We start from the raw sequence: 20,834 nt of genomic DNA on the forward strand, positions 1-20,834 counted from the left end.
TTAGAAATAGACTGCTTGTCTCTCTGCTGTTAACCATTAGACAACACTCCCCTCAGGCTAGTTTTCTCAATATTTCTTGAACTCAATTTCTTGAACTTGAATGTTGGTGTCATTTGCTCCTGTTAACAAATGCTCCCCCAAGTCAGATAATGTTCTAGAGGAAAAACTGAGTGATATTTTCATTTTGGCTTTGAAAAACTAAACATTAATATAAAACTTCCCATAGCGGTGGAAAATCTAAATCTGTTTAGAAGTCTATAATTGTGGGCTTCTGGGAAAAATCCCTTTAATTCTCATGTTCTTCTCAGGAGTGTAATTTTACACTTCTTGAAGTTGTTTAGCAATCTTTTTAGACAGGCTACCTGCTATGTATGCAGAGATCCCTTTAACAAGCTTATTTTTCAATGTATCCTCCGTCCCTCAAAAAATAACTCTATTTAAATACATAACAGATCAAAATGTCGATAAATTTCTACCTTAGTCTACTAAATCAATGGAATTCAGTGTTCATTATAGGGATTATTGGAATAGCAGTTCATATTTCATGCATATGTTGCAACACCTAGGCACCCTATGGTAAGTTAAAGATGTTTTAGTGTTAGTTGTACTTTTCCTGCTTCTGCTAGGTAAAACTGGCCTGCTGATATATTTGAACCTAATTTCCTTAATTTAAAAAGAAAAAAACCCAGGAAAATGCATAGAAATATGATTCTGTAGCTTTTACTCCATTGAGTAGACATTGCTCACATGGAGTCGAATTGAAAAGAATGTGGCTACTCCTGTGAGTAAGGTCTATGTAAGCGCTTTCAGAATTAGGCTCTATATGTTTGGGTATTTTTTTCAAACTTATTTCATTAAAATATTAATGCAGACAAGATGTTTAGCTGTAAACCTATCAAAATATAGATACGATATCTATATTTCAAAGTTAAAGATCTCAGCTATTTCACAATTCAGCTTTTTTGCTACCAAAAGCAATTAGAGCACATTATGCACTAAGTGTTTGCCAAATATATCTAAGCTGGTTTTGATATTTAAACAGTAAACTTATTATATGCCCTTGTTAGACCCAGCTTTTTTTCTTGTGGATTTCACCTGTGGCTTAAGATCTTGTAGTCCTCGTTTCACTCACAGGTGACTTGCTTGGCTCAGTGATAACCCCTTGGAAAAGGATTTATAACTGCAATGACACAGTCTTAACTATAGTAACATTACCAGGCATCCTTATAATCTTTATAGAAGAGAACTGTGTCAAGAAATGTACTAATGCTTAAATCTTCAAATTTTGTTAACAAATTACAGGGTTATATTCAATTGCTTTTCTAGAGGGATTAAAGCAGGAGTCAGCAACCTTCAGCACGAGGCCCATCAGGTAATCTGCGGGCGGGCCATGAGACATTTTGTTTATGTTGACTGTCCACACGTACGGCCCCCCGCAGCTGGTTCGCTATTCCCGTGGATTACCCTGATGGGCTGCGTGCCAAAGGTTGCCGACCCCTGGACTAAAGCAATGTGTATTTTGAAGTCTTCTCAGTATTTTAAGGTCCAAAGACCACAAGAAAAAGTATATGGCTACTGGAGGATTTTATCATGGAGTTGTCAAGGGCAATAAAACAGTAATGAGTCTAGGGTAATTTTGGACTAAGGTAACGGCAGGCAAGTCCATGATTGGTTGCTTTGTACTGCAGTAGAGCCCAGACACCCCAGCTGAAATCTGTGCCGCACTGTGCAAGGTGGTGTACAAATGCATAGACTGCCCCTACTCTGAAGGGTTAACAGTCTGCATAAGTGGTTCTCAACCTGTGGCCCAAGCAGCCCACAGCTGCAGCCCATGTGACGTCCTCAGGACAATACAGGCAGTGTATATATTGTGTTGATGTGGCCCACATAATGCATAAAGAGCTGCATATGTGGCCTACAGTGATAAATAGGTTGATAACCACAGGTCTATATGGACAAGACTAAGGATGGGATAAAGGCATGCAACATAAGAGCTGGGTGATATGGGTAAATGGTATTTTAGTCCCACTTCTTAAAACTGCATCATGGCAGATGGAGTGAGATGAGGGAGAAAGTGAGGTGGGGTGGTGAAGAGAATAGGAGCAAGGGACTGGGGAAGGGCACACACTAAAAGTGGGAGCTAAGGGGAGGGAAGGATGGTGGGGGTGCCTGGAATTCAGGGCTGGACTGGGGTCATAGGGGCAGGAATGAGGACAGACACAGCCAATCAACAGAGGGAAAATATCTAGAGTCTAAGCTAAAAGTTAGTCTGACATCAAGAGTGTTCAGAGGGATGAAGATGCGTGGGGTAGGGCAGCACAGGGACATGGTGCCTGGAGTTGGGTGCCCCTCTACTGGTTTGGAGGACAGGAGGGGAAGGGGGCCCACAAAATTGCCCTTCCCCAGGGTGCTACTGCTCCATCTTCTCTGGGAGGAGTGTCTCAAGCTTTCAGCGCTGGCTTAATCCTGCGAGCTGCTCCTTCTAATTCCCTTGTGCTCCAGTGTCTCTGAATGACCCCCCAGTGTGGGTCAGGACTGGAGGGATGATAGAGCAGGGCAGAGATTCCGGACTGGGCTGCTATCCCCTGCCACTCGTGCTGTGGTGTTGTGGGAGTTCTCAGGGCTGCTGTTGCCCATGGCATTGCTGTTTTTACTTCCCTGGCGGGAGGGCTGCCCTGATTTGGTCCAGGTCCGGTGGTTGGGGGTAGAGGGTGGGGAGAGTGTGAAGGGAGGTAGAGAGTACCTTTTCAAGTGAAAGAAACCACTTAGATAAATTTGTAAATGGTAAATATTTGTCTGCATTTTATTTACCAATTTCAGGTACTGGTGGGTGTAATTTCTTCTTCCAAACACCCTCCCCATCCCCTAGAGTTTTTGAATGGAGGGGGGTTGCAGAGAAAGACCCCTGTCTGGGATTGCTGGAAAGCTTTCCTGCTTGCAGCCTGTGTTACCACAGAATCAGTGCATGCAGCTCTGAACCTGACTGCAGCTCCCTGCCTTCCCTCATGTGCAGGACAGTGCAACACGCTCTCCCGGAAGGAGGAGAGGGGGAGAGAGAGAGAGAACCTGCTTTGTAGCATGCACTGTAATTCTCTACCACACTGTAAGGATGCAATGCTGACAATCTGCTCAGTTTTCAAGAAGCTGGGAGGAATTCTGAGGCTGGCGTCCAGTAGAATTGCTGCAGCAACACATACAATTGCCCTTTTCCTTCCTTTCTTTCTTTTTTTTAAAGAGATTATGCTGAACGTTTTTTGCCAAGGGTAAAAAGCAAATCTCAGTTGCAAGTGGCTTTGCTAAAACTTGATCACGGGGGGGGGGGGGTGGTTTAAGCGTCAAAGAGCTGCTGGTTTCTATTTACTGCAGTGGGAACAAGTTGTAGGATGAAATCCAGGGATTAAAAGGCTCATTTTCCACTTCGTTGTTTGCAAAGGAATCGACTGAAATGACTTGGAGGATCTTCCGCTTGGAACTATGTGGCGGGAGAATGCAGTAAGTAGTCCCCTTTCTGGCTTGTTAGTAGTTGCGAATGGGCTCCTGGCTAGGGAATGACACACATGTAAAATGTTGCGGTCTGTCTCCCTCTTTAAAGCCTCGGTTTTACTGGGTAGTCTACACTTACGAAGCTTATCGTCGGTGCTGCTTTTTTATTTGCCAAACATGCCACTGGCCTAAATTTAGCTACGGATACTGTAAGAAGTATCTTTATTGTTTTCCCCAGAAATGTTGAATACCAAATCAGAGCCAACGGAGCTTTTCCTGGGGGAATTTGCTATTCTGTTTCTCGTTGGTGGGTGATGGTGATTTGAGAAGCAGCCTGCTCCTTAGCAAGATGAAAAAAGAACTGTTTCCCGTATTGATTCAGCTGTTCCCTCCGCCCCTATTATGCTTGTTTTGAACCTGGCAAGAAAACTCCCGTCCTTGATCTTGTGAATTAGTTTAGCATCCAGCTATTCCTTCCAGGTTGGGTGGCTCGCCCCCTTGTAGCTCAAAGCCGGTGGAGGCAATAGACGGTTACTAGCACAAAATATTTTCCCAACCTGTATGGGTGGGAGGAGGGAGGACTTCCAGGGAAGACTGGCTGCCCTGTCACTTCTCTTGGGGGTTGGTGGTGGTGTTCTCGCATCTATTTTTACATAAAGGGCGGGGGGGTGGGGGGGGTTGGGGCGCAGACAACAACTTTCTCAGCCTGTCACTTTGTTCACTGTGCTTGTTTCATGTGCTCATCAGAGTCGGGAAGACGTTTCCATCGCACTTGCGGTCTGACTAATGTTCTGCATCTGTCTCTTCTCCCCCACCCCCTCGCCCTTAACTCTTCCCCTTCAGCCCGCTTTCGCATCTCTTCCTGCTTGGGTAGCTGCCTCCCTTGGGTGCGATGCGGAAAGCAAGCTGCAGCGAGCCTCCTGTGTTTGGTCCGAGGGATGGAAGCAACCCCGGCCTCTTGGCGTTGAGGGTTACAAGGAAATGCCAAACTTCGCCGCGTGCCAAATAGCAGCGACTACGTTTTCTGGCATCCTCGGTAGGTTGCAAAGTTTGTGTCCCGGCAGTGCGCCGTGCGGCCAGCAAGCGGCGCTAGTGCCCTGGGCTTGGAATGGAAAGGGGGGATTCTAGCGCGGCGGTCGTACGCACGAGGATGTACTTTGCAGGATTTCACATCCCACGGGGGGCGCCGGGGGGCGGGAGGGCGTGTGCCTACAGCTGTAATTGGTGCAATTAATGCTTTCCAGTGCAGTCTCGTTTATTAAGGAAACCATGATTCCAAGGATAGGGGAGAGCAGCTTCTGCCCCGAGTCTGCGAGAAAGATGCAGCAGCTTCACAGCTGCAGGGGTTTGGGTTAATTTATTTCTAAACCTTTGTTCGCTGTCTCTGCTGCTGCAGTGATCAGAACCTGGCATGCAATATAATAGCTTGGGAAACACAGTGTAGCTGAGCTCCAGTTCAGTGGTATCAGAAATTCCCACCCCCACGCGGAGGGAAAACTACAGAGGGACTCCTGGTCTTGTTGTTAAGCAGCAGCTGATGCTGATGGATACTGATGGACGATGGGGACATTATGGTTAGTGGGGTGAAAAGAAAAGGAGGACTTGTGGCACCTTAGAGACTAACCAATTTATTTGAGCATAAGCTTTCATGAGCTACAGCTCACTTCATCGGCTCACGAAAGCTTATGCTCACATAAATTGGTTAGTCTCTAAGGTGCCACAAGTACTCCTTTTCTTTTTGCAAATACAGACTAACAGGCTGTTACTTTGAAACGAGGGGTGAAAAGGGAGATCAGGAAAAGGCAGCCCTCTGATTGGACAGCCTTGCTAATATGTTCTGCATGACGCTTCCCAGCAGGCCTGGCTTTGTGTGTAGCAGAGGGACTCCCCTCCTGAGGCCAGAAAAGGGGGCTGGAAATCCCTTGGGATATGGGGGCAAAAGGAGACATTGCGCTTGGCTGTCTCAAATCACCCTCTCTGTCCATGGCTCATCTCCCTCTCCCTGTTCAGTCCCCTAAAGAACCACTGGGAGGCCAGAGCAAACCAATGCACTGATTCTCATTTATTGAACATGCTGTCCCCCAACGCCAGTGACAACTTTGTCTCTGAGATCCCCAGTTCAGAGATGCTAAAGTTAATGTAGAGTAAGGGAAGGAGAGAGAGAGAGAGAGAGAGAAATAGGTTAGAATAATGTGTGTCTGAATCTGTTCTAGACATGCAGTAGTTATACATGAGCAGCAGCCATCTGAGAGATTGAAAAATAAAATTACATTTCTGGAGTCCTGCAAGATGGGTGGGGTGCAGGGGTGTGGGGTTCTAGTGCCTTCCTGGGCTAATTGTATGGGGAAAGTGCATCTCCCTTTTAGGCTGTCACCAGATTTCAAAATACAAGTGCCTGGTTAAAAATATATATATATATATATATATATATTCCCCCATGCTAATTGGTTCAGTCATTTAATTTTAACTAGATCAGAAACATTAAATGGTGCCTTTCCCCAGAACTTGCATGGCATTTTTTCTAGTTTGCTGTAGACAATTCATAACACTGTCACTGGGGAGCTAATTTCATGGGATAGTTAAAATGATGTCAGAATAAGGCTAAGGTGAAGAACCGTTGGACGAAGCTAATAAGGATGCATTCTATGCAGATATTTTGCATCAAAAGCCTGGTGGGGGACTACATAGCATATTTTGCTCTTTTTTCTCATGCAATGTGATCACTTCTACAGGGGATAAAGCTGGCAAAGATGGGGAAAATTGGCTGTGCTCTCCTGGTACTCCAAGCTCTTCTGGCACAATTGGATCTTGTTCATGGAGCAGAGAGAAGTTATCCCATACTCAACATTGCAGTGATTCTGGGGAGGACCAAGTATATCACAGAGCGAGACATCCGAGCTCTCTGGAGCAGGGAAATGTCAGCAGACCTGACCATTGATGTCAATGTAGTGACCCTTTTGGTGAACCAGACTGACCCTAAAAGCATTATAACGCATGTTTGTGACTTGATGTCAGGCACCAAGATCCATGGGGTAATTTTTGGAGACGATACTGATCAGGAGGCGATAGCTCAGATTTTGGATTTTATTTCATCTCAGACTTTTATTCCAATTCTGGGAATTCATGGCGGCTCCTCCATGATCATGGCAGATAAGGTAGGAATTTTTTTTTAAATTACTTAAAGCTTTTGTTGCACCAGTGTAACTTCATCGTGCATACTAACTTCAGTACATGTGCACTGCAAGCAGCTCAAAGGAGGATGCCTCTAACAGCCTATATTCTGATCTTTAAAAGCAAAATTATCATGCAGTTTCCTACTGAATTACCACCCAATGTCCTGACAGATTTTTGGGGGGTCAGGTCTGGAATTTGTTTGTTTACATAAAGAATGTTCTTACTGACAGTTTAGTTCCCACCAAGCTGAATTCTGATTAACCTAGGAATGTTACTTACAGTTGATGACCCCGAAGATAGATGGTTTATTTAACCGAATTATGACAATAAAATATTTTGTCTTGTTTTACATCTTGAAGGAAAGGTATAATGTTATTGGCAGACACTAGAAACAAGTGCCACACTGGGAAAGATCACATGTAATGCACTTGAATGGATTTGATGAGGCTAGTGCTAGTAGAGGACTTAGAGGATTTTGATAAGTGTACAGCTATTCAGGTTAGCTATTTGATGTTCCCCCCATTAATAGCTTAATGTGGGTGACATCAGTCTGATATAAAGAACCACCCTTTGATTTTTACTTAGTTACAGCAATTCAGTGAGAACCTGTGTTACAGTTAATTAGACTCCCATGTGGTAAACATGAGGTTATGGTGTGCAGGTGGTTTTGTCTGTGAACTCTTAAGATAATGCGAACAGATTTTTTTTTAGGAAAATGTTTTTTCCATATAACCCATTCTAAGATTATGAAATAATAGAACAGTGACTAATACATCGAGCGCACACTCCTTACTCAAGGTGACAGAAGCATAGCAAACTCCTACTCAACAGGACACAATCTTGCCTGGTGTTCAGTGCTCAAACTCCTGAGAGTTGAGTGTGCTCAGCATCTTGAAGGATCAAGCCCTCTACCACGACCGGTTTTACTGTTAGCATTTGTTGGCTGAATGATGGGGTAAGAAACAACTGGCTGATGGTGAAGCGCCCTTATCCCAGTTTGGTTGTCACTTAAGTAAAGAGATGAGGATTATTCAACATAACATTTGCGGAGTAGAAAGTCATTTATTAGCTTTTCAGGAAATATTTTTTCAGCACATCATATTCTAAAACCATTATCAAGGGCAAAATATTACAAAGAAATGAGGCATGATTACAATTCAGCTTTTCTGTAGCAATAAAACCAGGGAGGCGGGGGGACTGTCACATATTGGGTAGTAATTCACACAGATTCAGAGAAATATTGAAAATAATTATTTAAAGTGGCCCAGATATATTTTTAAAAGTGAAGAACAGAAGAGATGGGATTATTTATTGTCTTTGAAGAAGGAATCAGGAATCATTCCTGACTTAGAAACAGTGGCATTTCACTCCTTTTTATTAACTGGTGGGACTAAAGATGTTCTTTCAATCTCAGTATTCTGAGTGACCTTTATCGTTACAACTGACACTGTCATATAATGGTTCAGTTAATAAATGTTTGAATTGTAGTGGAAATTCTATAGGAGGGCCTTATGTCCACATGAATAACCACAGAGTTCATTATGATTGATGTTACTACTTTGAATACTAAAGGGAAATATACTGACTAGGTCATGGGGACTATTACATTGGGAGCTATTGAACTATCCTTAAGGTTATAAAATCTTTATGAAACTAATACATATAAGATATAAATATATCAGCTGAAGTTGTTATATTAATCAAAAAACTTGTAGCTGAGAATCCCACCTGCCACAAATTATAAAAAACTAGAGATGGGGATGAGAAGTTAATCTTATCCATGCCTCCAGTGACTGATTCAGAGTCACTAACTTACATACATACACCTATTTGGTAATATAGAGTCAACTAGAATGTAAAATAGATACACATTAATTTAGATCACTAAAACGGAGGTATTTCAGTAGTATATTAATCCTGTAGTTAACTATTTGTATTTCTGTTTTGACATCTGTGTTTTAGTGGTTATTCCTACTTGACATTTAAAAATACTTGCTTTCAGTTGAAACTTAATTTTCAAGATCTCCGCTTGGGAGCAAAATAGTTCTGTGCAGTTTTTTAAACAAATCGACGGAACCATCTTAAAGTAGTTAACCAGCTGAACAGAGCCTTTGGATACATATACCTATAAATTGCCTTAATCTTAGATTGGCTTTTGGCATGTACTTAGTGTAATATGTTTCAAAGCTGGGCTTTGGACATTAACAATAATAATATTTACTTGGTTTTTAAACTCTTTTTGGGACATAAATTCCTGTGTAGCACAGGTGAAATTCACAACATTGTTGAAGAAGAATGGAAGGGCTGGAAATGTGAAACCCACTTTCCAAACCAGTGCCAGGATTTGGGGCTGAAACCCAAACTACCTAATGATGACTATTCTAGTTTATGGAGCTGAATTAGCACCCAGAGTGTGGGCCCTTTTGTCCTGTGATATTGGAGGTCACTGAGTATGCATAAATGACAGTTTCCGTGTCCCATCTCCTACCCCACTACTGCTCTCTGCACTAGCCTAGGGTGAGTCAGCATAGAAACCCTTTCTATAGTGCACTGGGTATCGCAATGTGGCTGTTCAGTTCCTGGACCCTGTCTGTGTGACCCTAATGCAAGACTTCAGTGCTGCAGAGAGCCTTACGCTAGTCTTCTAATGCTATTGGTGACTTTCACTTGCAGATGTGCATATATTCTTAATTCTCACATATTTCAGCCAAGTGATTCAGTAAACTATAAAGGCACAAAAGGAGCCCATTAACTCAGTGATTTCTATATTAAGTATGTTGATGCACTTAAGCATCTTGTAAATAATAAATTGGACATTAGACCTCTGAAAAGCATAACCTTTTGTTGTTTTGGTAACAATCCAGCAACCCCTAAGACATCAATGGGACGGCTTGCATAAGTAAGGCTTACTTGCATGAGTAAGGATTGCAGGATTGTGTCATACTTTATATTGGCAATACCTCCTAAATATGTTCATTCAAATATATATGAAGCTCAGACTCACTCCTTTAACTTTCCCACTAGGTTTTGTCTCAGCTGGCCTGTGCAACATTACAGGCTGATCTGTGATTTTTTTTGCTGTAGTAAGTCTTGTTTGGTTGTCACAGTAGCAGTGTCTATTATATGTACCATATTTACAATCGCATGGCCATATTGAGTTTAGTTTTGCAAAAGAATAAGCTTTCTGTACTAGTTTCTTGGACAGTTTTTAAAAAAAACCCTGTAAATTATAAGAGCATTAATTAGCAGGTATTCCCAGTAAACTGTTTGTTTTGTATTGTTATACCTCTAAAAAACTCAATACAGACTTTTCTAGTCCTGCTGCCCATTAGAAACTTTTAATAATAGACATACAAATTTTCTAAGAGACATTTCCTGAATTGGAATTACTGACAGTCCTAAAGATATGTGGCACATTCCAGAGGGACTATCATTAGGAAGTGGTACTTTTTGAAACAACTCTGGGAGTGTTGAGCTAAGGAGATTACCCCCCCACCCCCAAAAAAAGAAAATTAAGCATTAATGTATAATTATTGGCAGACTTTTTGAAAGCACTTTACACTGATAAATTACATTAATATAAAATAAACTTATTTTTCTCTAGTTCTGTGAAGTCTGTTGTGCATTAGAACACCTAAAACCAGTTTGATATTCCTTTTTAAATGAACATTCCCAATGTATTACTATGTGAGGAGTTGTAAGTATTAATATAAAGTGAATTTATAAATATTTTCCATTACTTTGTTGAGGTTTTCTTTAGGTGTTCCAATGGATTATTTGTCCTTGTATTTGCAAACTATATTATTTTAACACTTCTATTATCCATCACCATTATTTTATGATGTATATATTGTCTGTGTTCTTTTTCTCAGTGAGATAAAAGCCAATATTTTGTGCAGCATTATACAAAACATGGAATCACAGGCAGAAAGATACTTTCATGTTTGAATTAAAAATTAAAAGTCCATTAAAAATCGATGGGAATAACCATGTGCTAAGGACTATTTGCGTGTTTGGGCTCATAGTCTGAAGTATTTTCTTTATTTCCCTATGCAGCATATTAGCATTACATTGTTCTAATTATGCTGTAAACTCCACATCTGATTGAAGTGAATAGTGAGATCACAAAATTTCTGCTGCTGTTTGGGTGGAGACAGCGCTCTGTAAGATTGAGTTAACTAGGACACAGCATATAGTTTATATTATTCTTGCTATATCTTTGCAATAAAAAATTAGACTTTTAAAAAGCCAAAGCTTAGTATCTGTGGGACACTGTATGAGTTAGCAGAATGAGGACGATTCATGGGATGTGCATCTTACTCTTCTGTCTAATTAGAGAGACAAGGTGGGTGAGCTAATATCTTTTACTGAACAAATTTCTGTTTGGTGAAAGAGACAAGCTTTTAAGCTACATGGAATTCTTCTTCAGGTCTGTGTAAGCTCAAAAGCTTGCCTCTCTCATAATAGAAATTGGTCCAGTAAAAGCTATTACCTCACCCACCTTGTCTCTGTAATATTTTGGGGCCAACACGGCTACAATAACACTGCATACATATCTCCTGTCTAATGTTAAGTTGGGTTTTTTCTAGGATTTGGCTGCTTATTTCCAAGGAAGGTAAAATTTTCCTCATGAAGATTTTCTCAGCAGGAGCTGACTAGCAATCAAGCTGGGTTGGGGTGGAGGAAGGGAATGTTAACTTTTCCCAACGTAGGGGGTGCGAAGGATGGGCAAGCAAAAGAGCAGCAGTGCAAGCTGACACATGCTGCCTGGCTAACATGCGGGAGTTGAAGGAGGACAAAATTGGTTTCATTTTCTTGAATGGAGGGGAGGATCAGCTTCCAGAAGTTTGGGAATTGCAGTCTATGTGATCTCATGCTCCTCAGTAGGGATTATTTACATTCAGTATCACTTTTGAACATTTGCTTGATTTTGGTGTCGATGTGGTTAGGACTATATTCATATGGTTTTAGATTTGCCTGGTCTATGTTTGAGGCTACTACATTAGAGGCTAAGGATGATGATCCTGCAAGCTGTACTCATTTATGTGAATGGGGAATTATGCCTATCTTTCAGTGTAAGAACAATGTAATTTCTCTCTTATAATGCCATTTACATTTACTTCAACCTGCCCTTTCTTACTGTGTGTTAAAATAGAAATTGGTAAGTGCATCTGGTGATGTGTTCAGCCAAACATTTAAACTACTAATAAACTGTTTTGTAGTCACGGCTGCATATGATCCAGAAGTACAAAAGACACAACATTCACACACAAGCAATCCAAGTCATTTTAAATTTTAACTTGATGGAACCCAGACTGCAAAATTAGAACACCAATCCTTTGGCTTGGCATTTAATCTCCTGCCTGCAAACATTCCCAGTAACTTCTGAGAGCTCTCTTTTTAAATACTTCTTGAAGGAAACCATGTTGCTTTTATATTTAATAACCTACAAAATAGTAATAGGACTTCTATAGAGTACTTTTAGCAATTACTTCATATAGGCAGAACGCTCACTCTTAGAAACTTGCACAGTGCGCTGAACAGAAGGGAGATCCATACTGTATCTGTCAAACATGTTTTCAGTTTGCACTATTTCTAATTCATTAACTGCACTTGAGAACGTTTACTTTAATTTGAACGGACAGTTTAAAAGTTTTTTATTTTTGCTACCCAGCTGACCAAACTTAATGAACAAGCAGCCTCATTTTATGAATTTCCTGGTTTTGTTTTCTGATACAATTGTAATACAGGTGATGGCTTTGGACTGGCTTGAGGGGAGACCTGGGAATGGCTGTTTTGGTGGAGGTGCCCAGTAGGCTATCTTGAAGAAAATGGGAACCTTTGAGGGCCACATCTATTCCTATTCCTATGTTGCAACTCTAGGAGTTAAAATCTGTGACCATCTGGGCCCAGCTTTGTGCTGCCTTTTCCTGAAGCTACCAAGGAATGTGGATTTTATCTGAAGGAGCCCAGCCTACTCAATTTGGGTTGTTTCCAAACCATCTGTCACACTATTGTTTTTATAAATCCTTGGGATGTTTTCTTGATACTTTCTTCTTCTTTTTTTTTTTTTTTTTTTTAAGAGGAACATCATCACTGTCTTTTTCAATTAGATGTAATGTTGGTAGAGGAGGAAAATCTGTGCTTAAGATTTTGAGGTGCAGAAATTTACAGTCAGTTTGTAAAAATCAAAATACTTGGTGTTAGGGGGCTTATTCCTTCACCCACTTACTTCCCTGGTCCTTCTCGCATGAACAAAAAGCAACAATACCCAAAGTCCAAAGGTGCAAACAATTTGATGTTTATTGGGGTGAACTTCCAGCAAGCATGATTCCAGTTTCCTTCCTTAGTGTCCCCCTTCCCAGCTCTGACACCACAGAGCCTTACACCTGTGTCCCTGTTCCCATTCCTCCCCTTAGCCAAACATGATTCCAATTTCCTTACCCCTGTTCCCATTTCCCCCTTTAGCAAAACATGATTCCAATTTCCTTACCCCCATTCCCTGTTCCCATCTTCCCCACCCACACACCCACCCCCTCACTTCCTGATTGTCTGCAGACTATATAGTAAAACTTGAGTTCAGCTTAGCTATACCTTAACCAATCATTTTCCTGAAATTTAACTAACCAATCCTAACATATTGTAACATGACTATGTAACCAATTATATACCACCACCTTAATTAGTTTACACCCAGCAAAATTAGTTATACAGCAGAGAGAAACAATCACAGAACCAGACAGAGATTATACAGACAAACAATAGCAAAGTGGGAACTATAATGACAAAACAATACAGAAGTGAGGATTTCACATCCCAGCTATTGATAAGTGAATTCTTGCCAGACAGGATGTTATCAAACTAAGTTTCCTTTTACATTTTCTAGGCACTTCCCTTTCTCTGGAGGTGATAGGCACTATCAGGACAGGATTGTATTCCTAACAGCCCAATAGCACCTTATTTCAATGTGACTAGTTTGGAATGTGAGGATGTGACCGTTCACTTCCCAGCTTATGGCTGCCTCTGTTGCTTAGCCAAAGGCCTTAGCCTAAGAACAGGGCCTCAGACTGTCACAGTAAGAGAAGGCCCTTACACTGTCAGACAGTGATTTTGATTCTTTCTTTTATACCTCTATAACTAGCCAAGTGATAAGAATACACCTAAATTCTTAGAGTACAGGCCTTTACCGACAGGCCTGAATATCTATATCCTAACACTTGGATTCTGGTTTTTCTGTTGCAGAGCTCAAATTACACAAACCTCATACCATTTTTCAAATGGGAGTGAGAGCCATTCTAAATCTAATGTCCTCAGATATGTGATATTTCTTATCGTATCATTGGGGCTTCCCACCAATTTCAGTGAGACAGATGCTTTGTTCTTCTCCCTTGTGTAAATTTACACCTGTGCTAGCATGCGGCTTCTCCTGTCTAGCAATATGTGGGACCTGGGGTCGTGGGCAGGGTAGAGAGGGAACGATTCAAGGGAATGGAGTGGGAAGTGAGGTAAAAGGGGTAGAGAAAATATAGGGTAAAATAAGAATAAATAAGAGCAAAGCTACTCTTCTCTCTTGTCCAGATACACATTATTGCTGCTGGACATTATGTAGCTAATTTGTCTGGGGCTTTTAGCCCATCTGTTCCTTAACCCTGGCCGCAACTTTCCTCTCTCTCTCTCTCACATGTACGTGACAAGGGTCAAAGTGAGTAAACAGAAGAAGCTTGGGTACCCATTGAGAATAGGAGTTCTGTGGCAGAGCAGAAGAGACAGACTTGGAGGAGAATCTATCCCTGCATAAGTCACTGGATGGACAACTAAGGACGGGAGGACTAGCTAGGTGGGATGAGATGGACTCTGCGTAAAACCGCGTACTTGACCAGCCTAACCACGTATTTGAAACAAGTAATAAAAGCAAAATGTCTCCTTCCAAGGCCCTGACTGTCATATTTGTCTGAATAGTGAGTGAATCTTCCAACTTCCCACAGATTGAAGCAGCTATTCATAAAAATATAATTAACTACTAAAAACAAAACAATATTCTGGTGGTATTCAGCATATCCCAGATCATAAACTGGTCCTAAATCTCCTTTCTATTCATGAGTACTTGGCAATTAAACATTATTACATTTGGTGACAAATTCAGGGAAAGTACAGCTTTTAACAAAACTCACATCTGGAAAATGACAAATTAAAAAGAAAACCCACTGAGCTATAGTGTACAGAAAGGTATAGTTCTAGGGAGAGTCTTTCTTGCTGTCACTCCATGGTTGCTGGGAGGCAGTGGGGGAGCAAAAATGTATTGGAGGGTCATGGAGAGAGCTAGCTAAAAGATGTTAATGTGCATGTTTTGAAAGATTTTTGTTATTTTAAATTTTTCACAAATTTATTTCATTTGTTGTTACAGAAATTAGTTTGTTTTGTCATATCTCTACTTGTCAATCTGTCTTTTCCTTTTCCTTTTCTTTTCACCACTGAAAAAGAGAAGGGAAAATGAAGGCAGAAAATGGATTTGTTTTCTTTTTTCAAAGGAGCCTAAGGAAGTGGTTTGCTCTACTCCTACTGAAATTATATGGGAGCTAACAGCCCTAACCTAAGTTCCCAGGCTGATCTTTTGGAAGTGTTGTGCAGATATCCTTTGAGAATGAGGACTGATAGGACAAATATAGAGTGATCGCTTTGTGTAACTTGTTCGCCCACAGGTGATAGGGTGTTTTTGTCTTTTATCATTTTCCATCCTGAAGGAAGTCTTTCCTGAATCCCCACTTCTGGCCTTCATACAACTCCCCCAGCCTCTCCAAGCTCATCAGAAGAAAGCTACCCCCCAGCTGAGGACACATCAACTCAAAGCAGCACAAGACTGTGCCAGAACAGCAGATGCAGTGGATATGTCTGCAGGTTTTGTGATGATCAACACCCACCACAACACACCTTTCAAGATCCATAGATCCTACACATGCCTATCATAACATGAGGTGTACCTCATCCTGTGCACTAAATATAGGGTTGCCAACTTTCTAATTGAACAAAACTGACCACCCTAGCCCTTCCCCGAAGCTCCACTCTCTTCCCCTCCCCTTCCATGAGGCCCCTCCCCCTGCTCTCTACATTTCCCTTCCCTCAGTGGCTTGCTCTCCCCCACCCTCACTCACTTTCACTGGGCTGGGGCAGGGGGTTGGGATGTTGGAGGGGGTGAGGGCTCTAACTGGCTCTGGGGTGCGGCCAGAAATGAGGGTGCAGGAGGGGGCTCTGGGCTGGGGCAGGGAATTGGGATGTGGGAGCAGGAGAGGGCTCCAGATGGGGCTGCTGGTTCTGGGTTCGGGTTGGAGATGAGGGGTTTGGAATGCGGGAGGGGGCTGTGGGTTGAGACAGGGGATTGGGGTGCAGGAGGGGGTATGAGCTCTGGGCTGGGGGTGTGGGCTCTGGGGTGGGGCAGGGGATGAGGAATTTGGGGTTCAGGAGGGGGCTCCAGGTCCGGGGGAGGGCTCAGGGCAGAGGCAGGGGGCTGGGACTTGGGGTTGGGACATTGGCTTATCTTGGGCGGCTCCCAGTCAGTGGTGCAGCAGGGCTAAGGCAGGCTCCCTACCTGTCCTGGTACTGCGCTGCACCCTGGAAGTGGCCAGCAGGTCCAGCTCCTAGGCATGGGGGCCAGCAGGCTCTGTGCACTGCTCTCACCTGTGGTTCCCGGCCAGTGGGAGTGCAGACCCGGTATTCAGGGTGGAGGCAGCGTGCGGAGCCCTGTGCCCCTGCCGCCCACTTCCGGGGTGCAGCGCGGTACCACTAGCCTGCTGTAGGCCTGCAGCACTGCCGACCGGACTTTTAAGGGCCCTGTTGGTGGTGCTGACTGAAGCCGCTAGGGTCCCTTTTTGACCAGGTGGACACCTAAATAAATGCCCCAATTAGAATTATGTGGGTGAAACCAGACAATCACTGTGCTTTTGAATGAAATCAAACAAGAGAATGATAAAAGACAAAAATACTCTTTCACAAAGCGATCTCTATATGTTGCCTGATTCCTTTTAAGGTTAATGTTTGGATTGATGGCCAATTGATTTGACTGCGATAAGGTTCTTACCCCAGAGTCAGGCTATGCAGAACTAAAACCATGAAGTTCAATATCTTGTGGGGAGCCTCATGGTGGAGGGCAAGGACACTCACACTGAGGGCAAAGTAAAGCCTTCAATATCTTTATTAGAATAATGAACAAAGCCAGAAAAGCTCCAAGCTACATCAAAAGATACAGTATTGGGGCTAGCTGTGGTTTCATTCTTTGCATAAACTCTTAGATCTGCATACTCACACCCTTCCTTGAAGACCTGGTGGTAAGTGATTCTGATGGTCCAGGTTCCTCACTGAGTTGCAGGGTCAGGTGGTAGAAAGCGCGCAACAAAAGATGGAGAACTCCCTCCACATGATTGTCTTATTATAGGTCCCATGCCACTGCCCAACCCACCGTGCCCAAATCTAGCTTTCACCCACATAATGTTGAGGTGTAGTTACCCTATAGGTTAACATATTGATATGTGCAAATGTCATCTTAGCTTATTATCATACTCCTCACCCCTTGCCCAAATGGATCTTGCGGGATTTGCTTTCATGTACCTTGTGGCAGCCACTTACTGTTAAGTTCCAACTCCTGCCATTGAGCAAGCGCCTTACTTCCTGCAAAAATCTGTGGGATAACTGTCACGCCATTTATCTATGCCAAAGGTTACAGGCCTATTATACTTCACTATACTTATGCCAATTTATGCTAATTTACTTACTTAAGCCAAATGGTCTTCCAGGATACAAGTCTGTAGATTCTTTGTGTTACAGTTGAATATATGAAAGCAGAGTCTAATAAAGACAATAGAGTGAATATAATAAAGGCAAGCTAGCCCTGTGGACTACAGACCTATCGGTCCTCATCCTCAAAGGAAACCTTTCAACAGCACTTTCAAAAGATATGTCTGGGAGCTTAAATTCATTACTCTTCTAGACACCAAAAATCATGGACTGCAGAGAGACACTGGATTAATGTCTTATTACAAGTTTCAGAGTTACAGCCGTGTTAGTCTGTATTCACAAAAAGAAAAGGAGTACTTGTGGCACCTTAGAGACTAACCAATTTATTTGAGCATGAGCTTTCGTGAGCTACAGCTCACTTCATCGGATGCATACCATGGAAACTGCAGCAGACTTTATATACACACAGAGATCATAAAACAATACCTCCTCCCACCCCACTGTCCTGCTGGTAATAGCTTATCTAAAGTGATCATCAAGTTGGGCCATTTCCAACACAAATCCAGGTTTTCTCACCCTCCACCCCCCCCCCCCCACAAACTCACTCTCCTGCTGGTAATAACCCATCCAAAGTGACAACTCTCTACACAATGTGCATGATAATCAAGGTGGGCCATTTCCTGCACAAATCCAGGTTCTCTCACCCCCGCACCCCCCTCCAAAAAACACACACACAAACTCACTCTCCTGCTGGTAATAGCTCGTCCAAAGTGACCACTCTCCCTACAATGTGCATGATAATCAAGGTGGGCCATTTCCAGCACAAATCCAGGTTTTCTCACCCCCCAACCCCCCTCCAAAAAACACACACACAAACTCACTCTCCTGCTGGTAATAGCTCATCCAAAGTGACCACTCTCCCTACAATGTGCATGATAATCAAGGTGGGCCATTTCCAGCACAAATCCAGGTTTTCTCACCTCCCCACCCCCATACACATTGGATGAGCTATTACCAGCAGGAGAGTGAGTTTGTGTGTGTATGGGGGTGGGGGGGTGAGAAAACCTGGATTTGTGCTGGAAATGACAGACTGTTATAATTGGATTAAAGAGAAAATAGAATTAAGGTAGTCTATTTTAAGTGCACAACATTCGTATAATGAGTTGCTTTTAGCAGTTGCAGAAACATATAATTACCAAATAAATTACATGTTGTTTTTTGTATGACACTAATTATGTGTTCTGGGTAAACTGTGTTGGCAGAAATGTCTAAATTGCATGATGAACTGTGATGGAGCTTAGCCCCATCACCTGCAAGGTAAGGGTAAATACCTATTAATTATGCCCTGCACCTGGGAAATGGTTGATTAATTGCCTCCTGGCCAGAGGAGTTGGAGTGAGGTTGTTTAAGGAGCTCAGATCAAAGTGGAGATCCAGGAGACAGAGATGGTATAGAGAGTTCCTTCTCCCTAGGGAGGCCTGTTAGAGCGGGGCTGGCTGTGGCTAGGAATCAGAGCTGAAGGAGTAGGGTTAGCTCTTGTGGTGGGGCCCTTGAGTGGAAAGGTGCATGAAGGTAGGCTATGAGAGGACCAGGGAATGAGGAAGAAGCCCAGGAGGGGAGAAGGACTTTTTTTTGTTGTTGATCCCTGGAAGGCACTCAAACTGTTTTGTGACTTGGCTGGAGATCTGAGCCACAGAATACCCAGGAGGGCAATACAAAGAAGGGTTTGACTGGGATGGACTGTTGTGACTGAGGAAGTGGCTGCCAGAGGAAGTGTGAGAAACAACGCTGCATCTGGCTGTGAGAGGGTGCCCTAGAGATAAGGACACGTGTTTATAAGCACCTCATTGGGAAGAGAAGGGACCCTGTACATTCATCATGTGAAAACAGATGAACAATATCAGAAACGATGCAGTTTCCTTAAGGTATATTAAGCCACTAGGTCTTATGCTACCTGATGATGACTGTCAATTTGTTGGATGGCTATCTTCATCTTTAGAGGAAACAAACTAGCTTGCTATTTTTCTGTTGCCTCTTATGTCCTTGTCCCTTACTTTCTCCACTTAACTGTTCTGACTAGTAAAAAATATATCTGCAAAATGGCTGAAAATTTACCAGAGCTGACTCTAGGCTTGTTAGCAGCTGACGTTCTAATGGATGATTGAATAATGCCCAGTATATGGTACACGAACTGTAACAGGTTTCAGATTATATAATAAGACATTGAACTGGTATCAGAGTGTGTGTTGACAATGGAATAAAAAGGTTTCTACAAGAAAAGTGAAGAGTTTTGTTTCAGAACACATTTGGCAATTGCTGGCTCAGGAAATTAAAGCTGCCCCTTGGGTGGTAGCAAATTAGTAGGGGAAACTACCAAAAAGGAACCTTTAACTAAACTGAGCTGTGCCACAGTGAAAGGGCCCGTCACAGGCTGGCTGCCCTTTCAAGGGGAGTCAGCTCAGTATTGCCTGTGATTATGTAGCAGACAACCCCCAGCTGATCGTGATGTGTTGACTTAATTACCATTAGTTACCTCAGCTGTAAAAGGGTCAGGAAGGACTATGTAGCCATTGAAAGGAGAGCTCTTTTTCTCTGGGCAGGGCCTGGTGAAAGCAGGCTTGAAAGAACCACAGGGAGTTGTTCCCGTGGGAGCCCTGAGACAGGTGCTATAAAAAGAGGGAAGCTGCCAGCATCCCAGGGGAGAGGAGGCAAGGCAGGCAGGGTTGCCAATCCTCCCGGTTTCACAAGAAGTGTCCTGGAATCAGGATCTGTCTCCCAGAGGCTACTGAAGCCAAACTGGGAGACTTTAAGCTGCTAAATGTCTGGCAGCGCAACAGTGCTGAGGCAGGCTCCCTGGCTCCGTGCCACTCCCAGAAGTGGCTGGCACGTCCCTGGGGGGGGCAGGGGGTCTCTGCACGCTGCTCCCGCCCTGAGCGCCAACTCTGCAGCTCCCATTGGCTGGGAACTGTGGCCACTGGAGCTGCAGGGGCAGTGCACAGAGACCCGCCCCCACTCCAGGAGCCACAGGGATATGCCGGTCACTTCTGGGAGCAGCGTGGGGCCAGGGCAGGTAGGGAGCCTGCTTTACCTTGGGTGGCAGTGCAGGGAGGCTAAGCACCACCTCAGCCAGAGTCTGTACCCCTCACCCCCATCCCCTGCTCCAGTTCTGAGCCCCTTTCTGCACCCAATCTCCCTCCTAGAGTTTGCACCCCGGACTCCCTCCTGCACCCTAGCCCCGCTTGGAGCCCCCTCCTACACTCCGAACTCCTTGGCCCCAGCCCAGAGCTTTCACCTCCTCCCACACCCAACCCCCCTGCCCCAGCCCAGTGAAAGTGAGTGAGGGTGGGGGGGGGAGAGCGAGCGACGGGGGGATGGAGTGAGCGGGGTGGGGCAGGGCCTCGGGGGGGGGGGGAAGCAGGGCAAAGGTGTTTGGGTTTGTGTGATTAGACCGT

The 20,834-nt window shown here is 43.4% G+C and overlaps 1 protein-coding gene across 1 annotated transcript in view; it reads left to right on the forward strand.

Moving 5' to 3' along the window:
* Positions 1 to 6,233: 6,233 nt before the first annotated feature.
* Positions 6,234 to 20,834, forward strand: part of GRIN2A (glutamate ionotropic receptor NMDA type subunit 2A) — a 284,640-nt gene continuing 270,039 nt past the window's right edge. The window contains exon 1 of the mRNA XM_077828127.1: positions 6,234 to 6,638. Coding sequence (XP_077684253.1) covers positions 6,234 to 6,638 — 405 coding nt within the window. The remainder of the gene's footprint in view (positions 6,639 to 20,834) is intronic.

This window comes from Eretmochelys imbricata, chromosome 10, assembly GCF_965152235.1.
Source record: "Eretmochelys imbricata isolate rEreImb1 chromosome 10, rEreImb1.hap1, whole genome shotgun sequence".
NCBI classification, from domain to species: domain Eukaryota; kingdom Metazoa; phylum Chordata; order Testudines; family Cheloniidae; genus Eretmochelys; species Eretmochelys imbricata.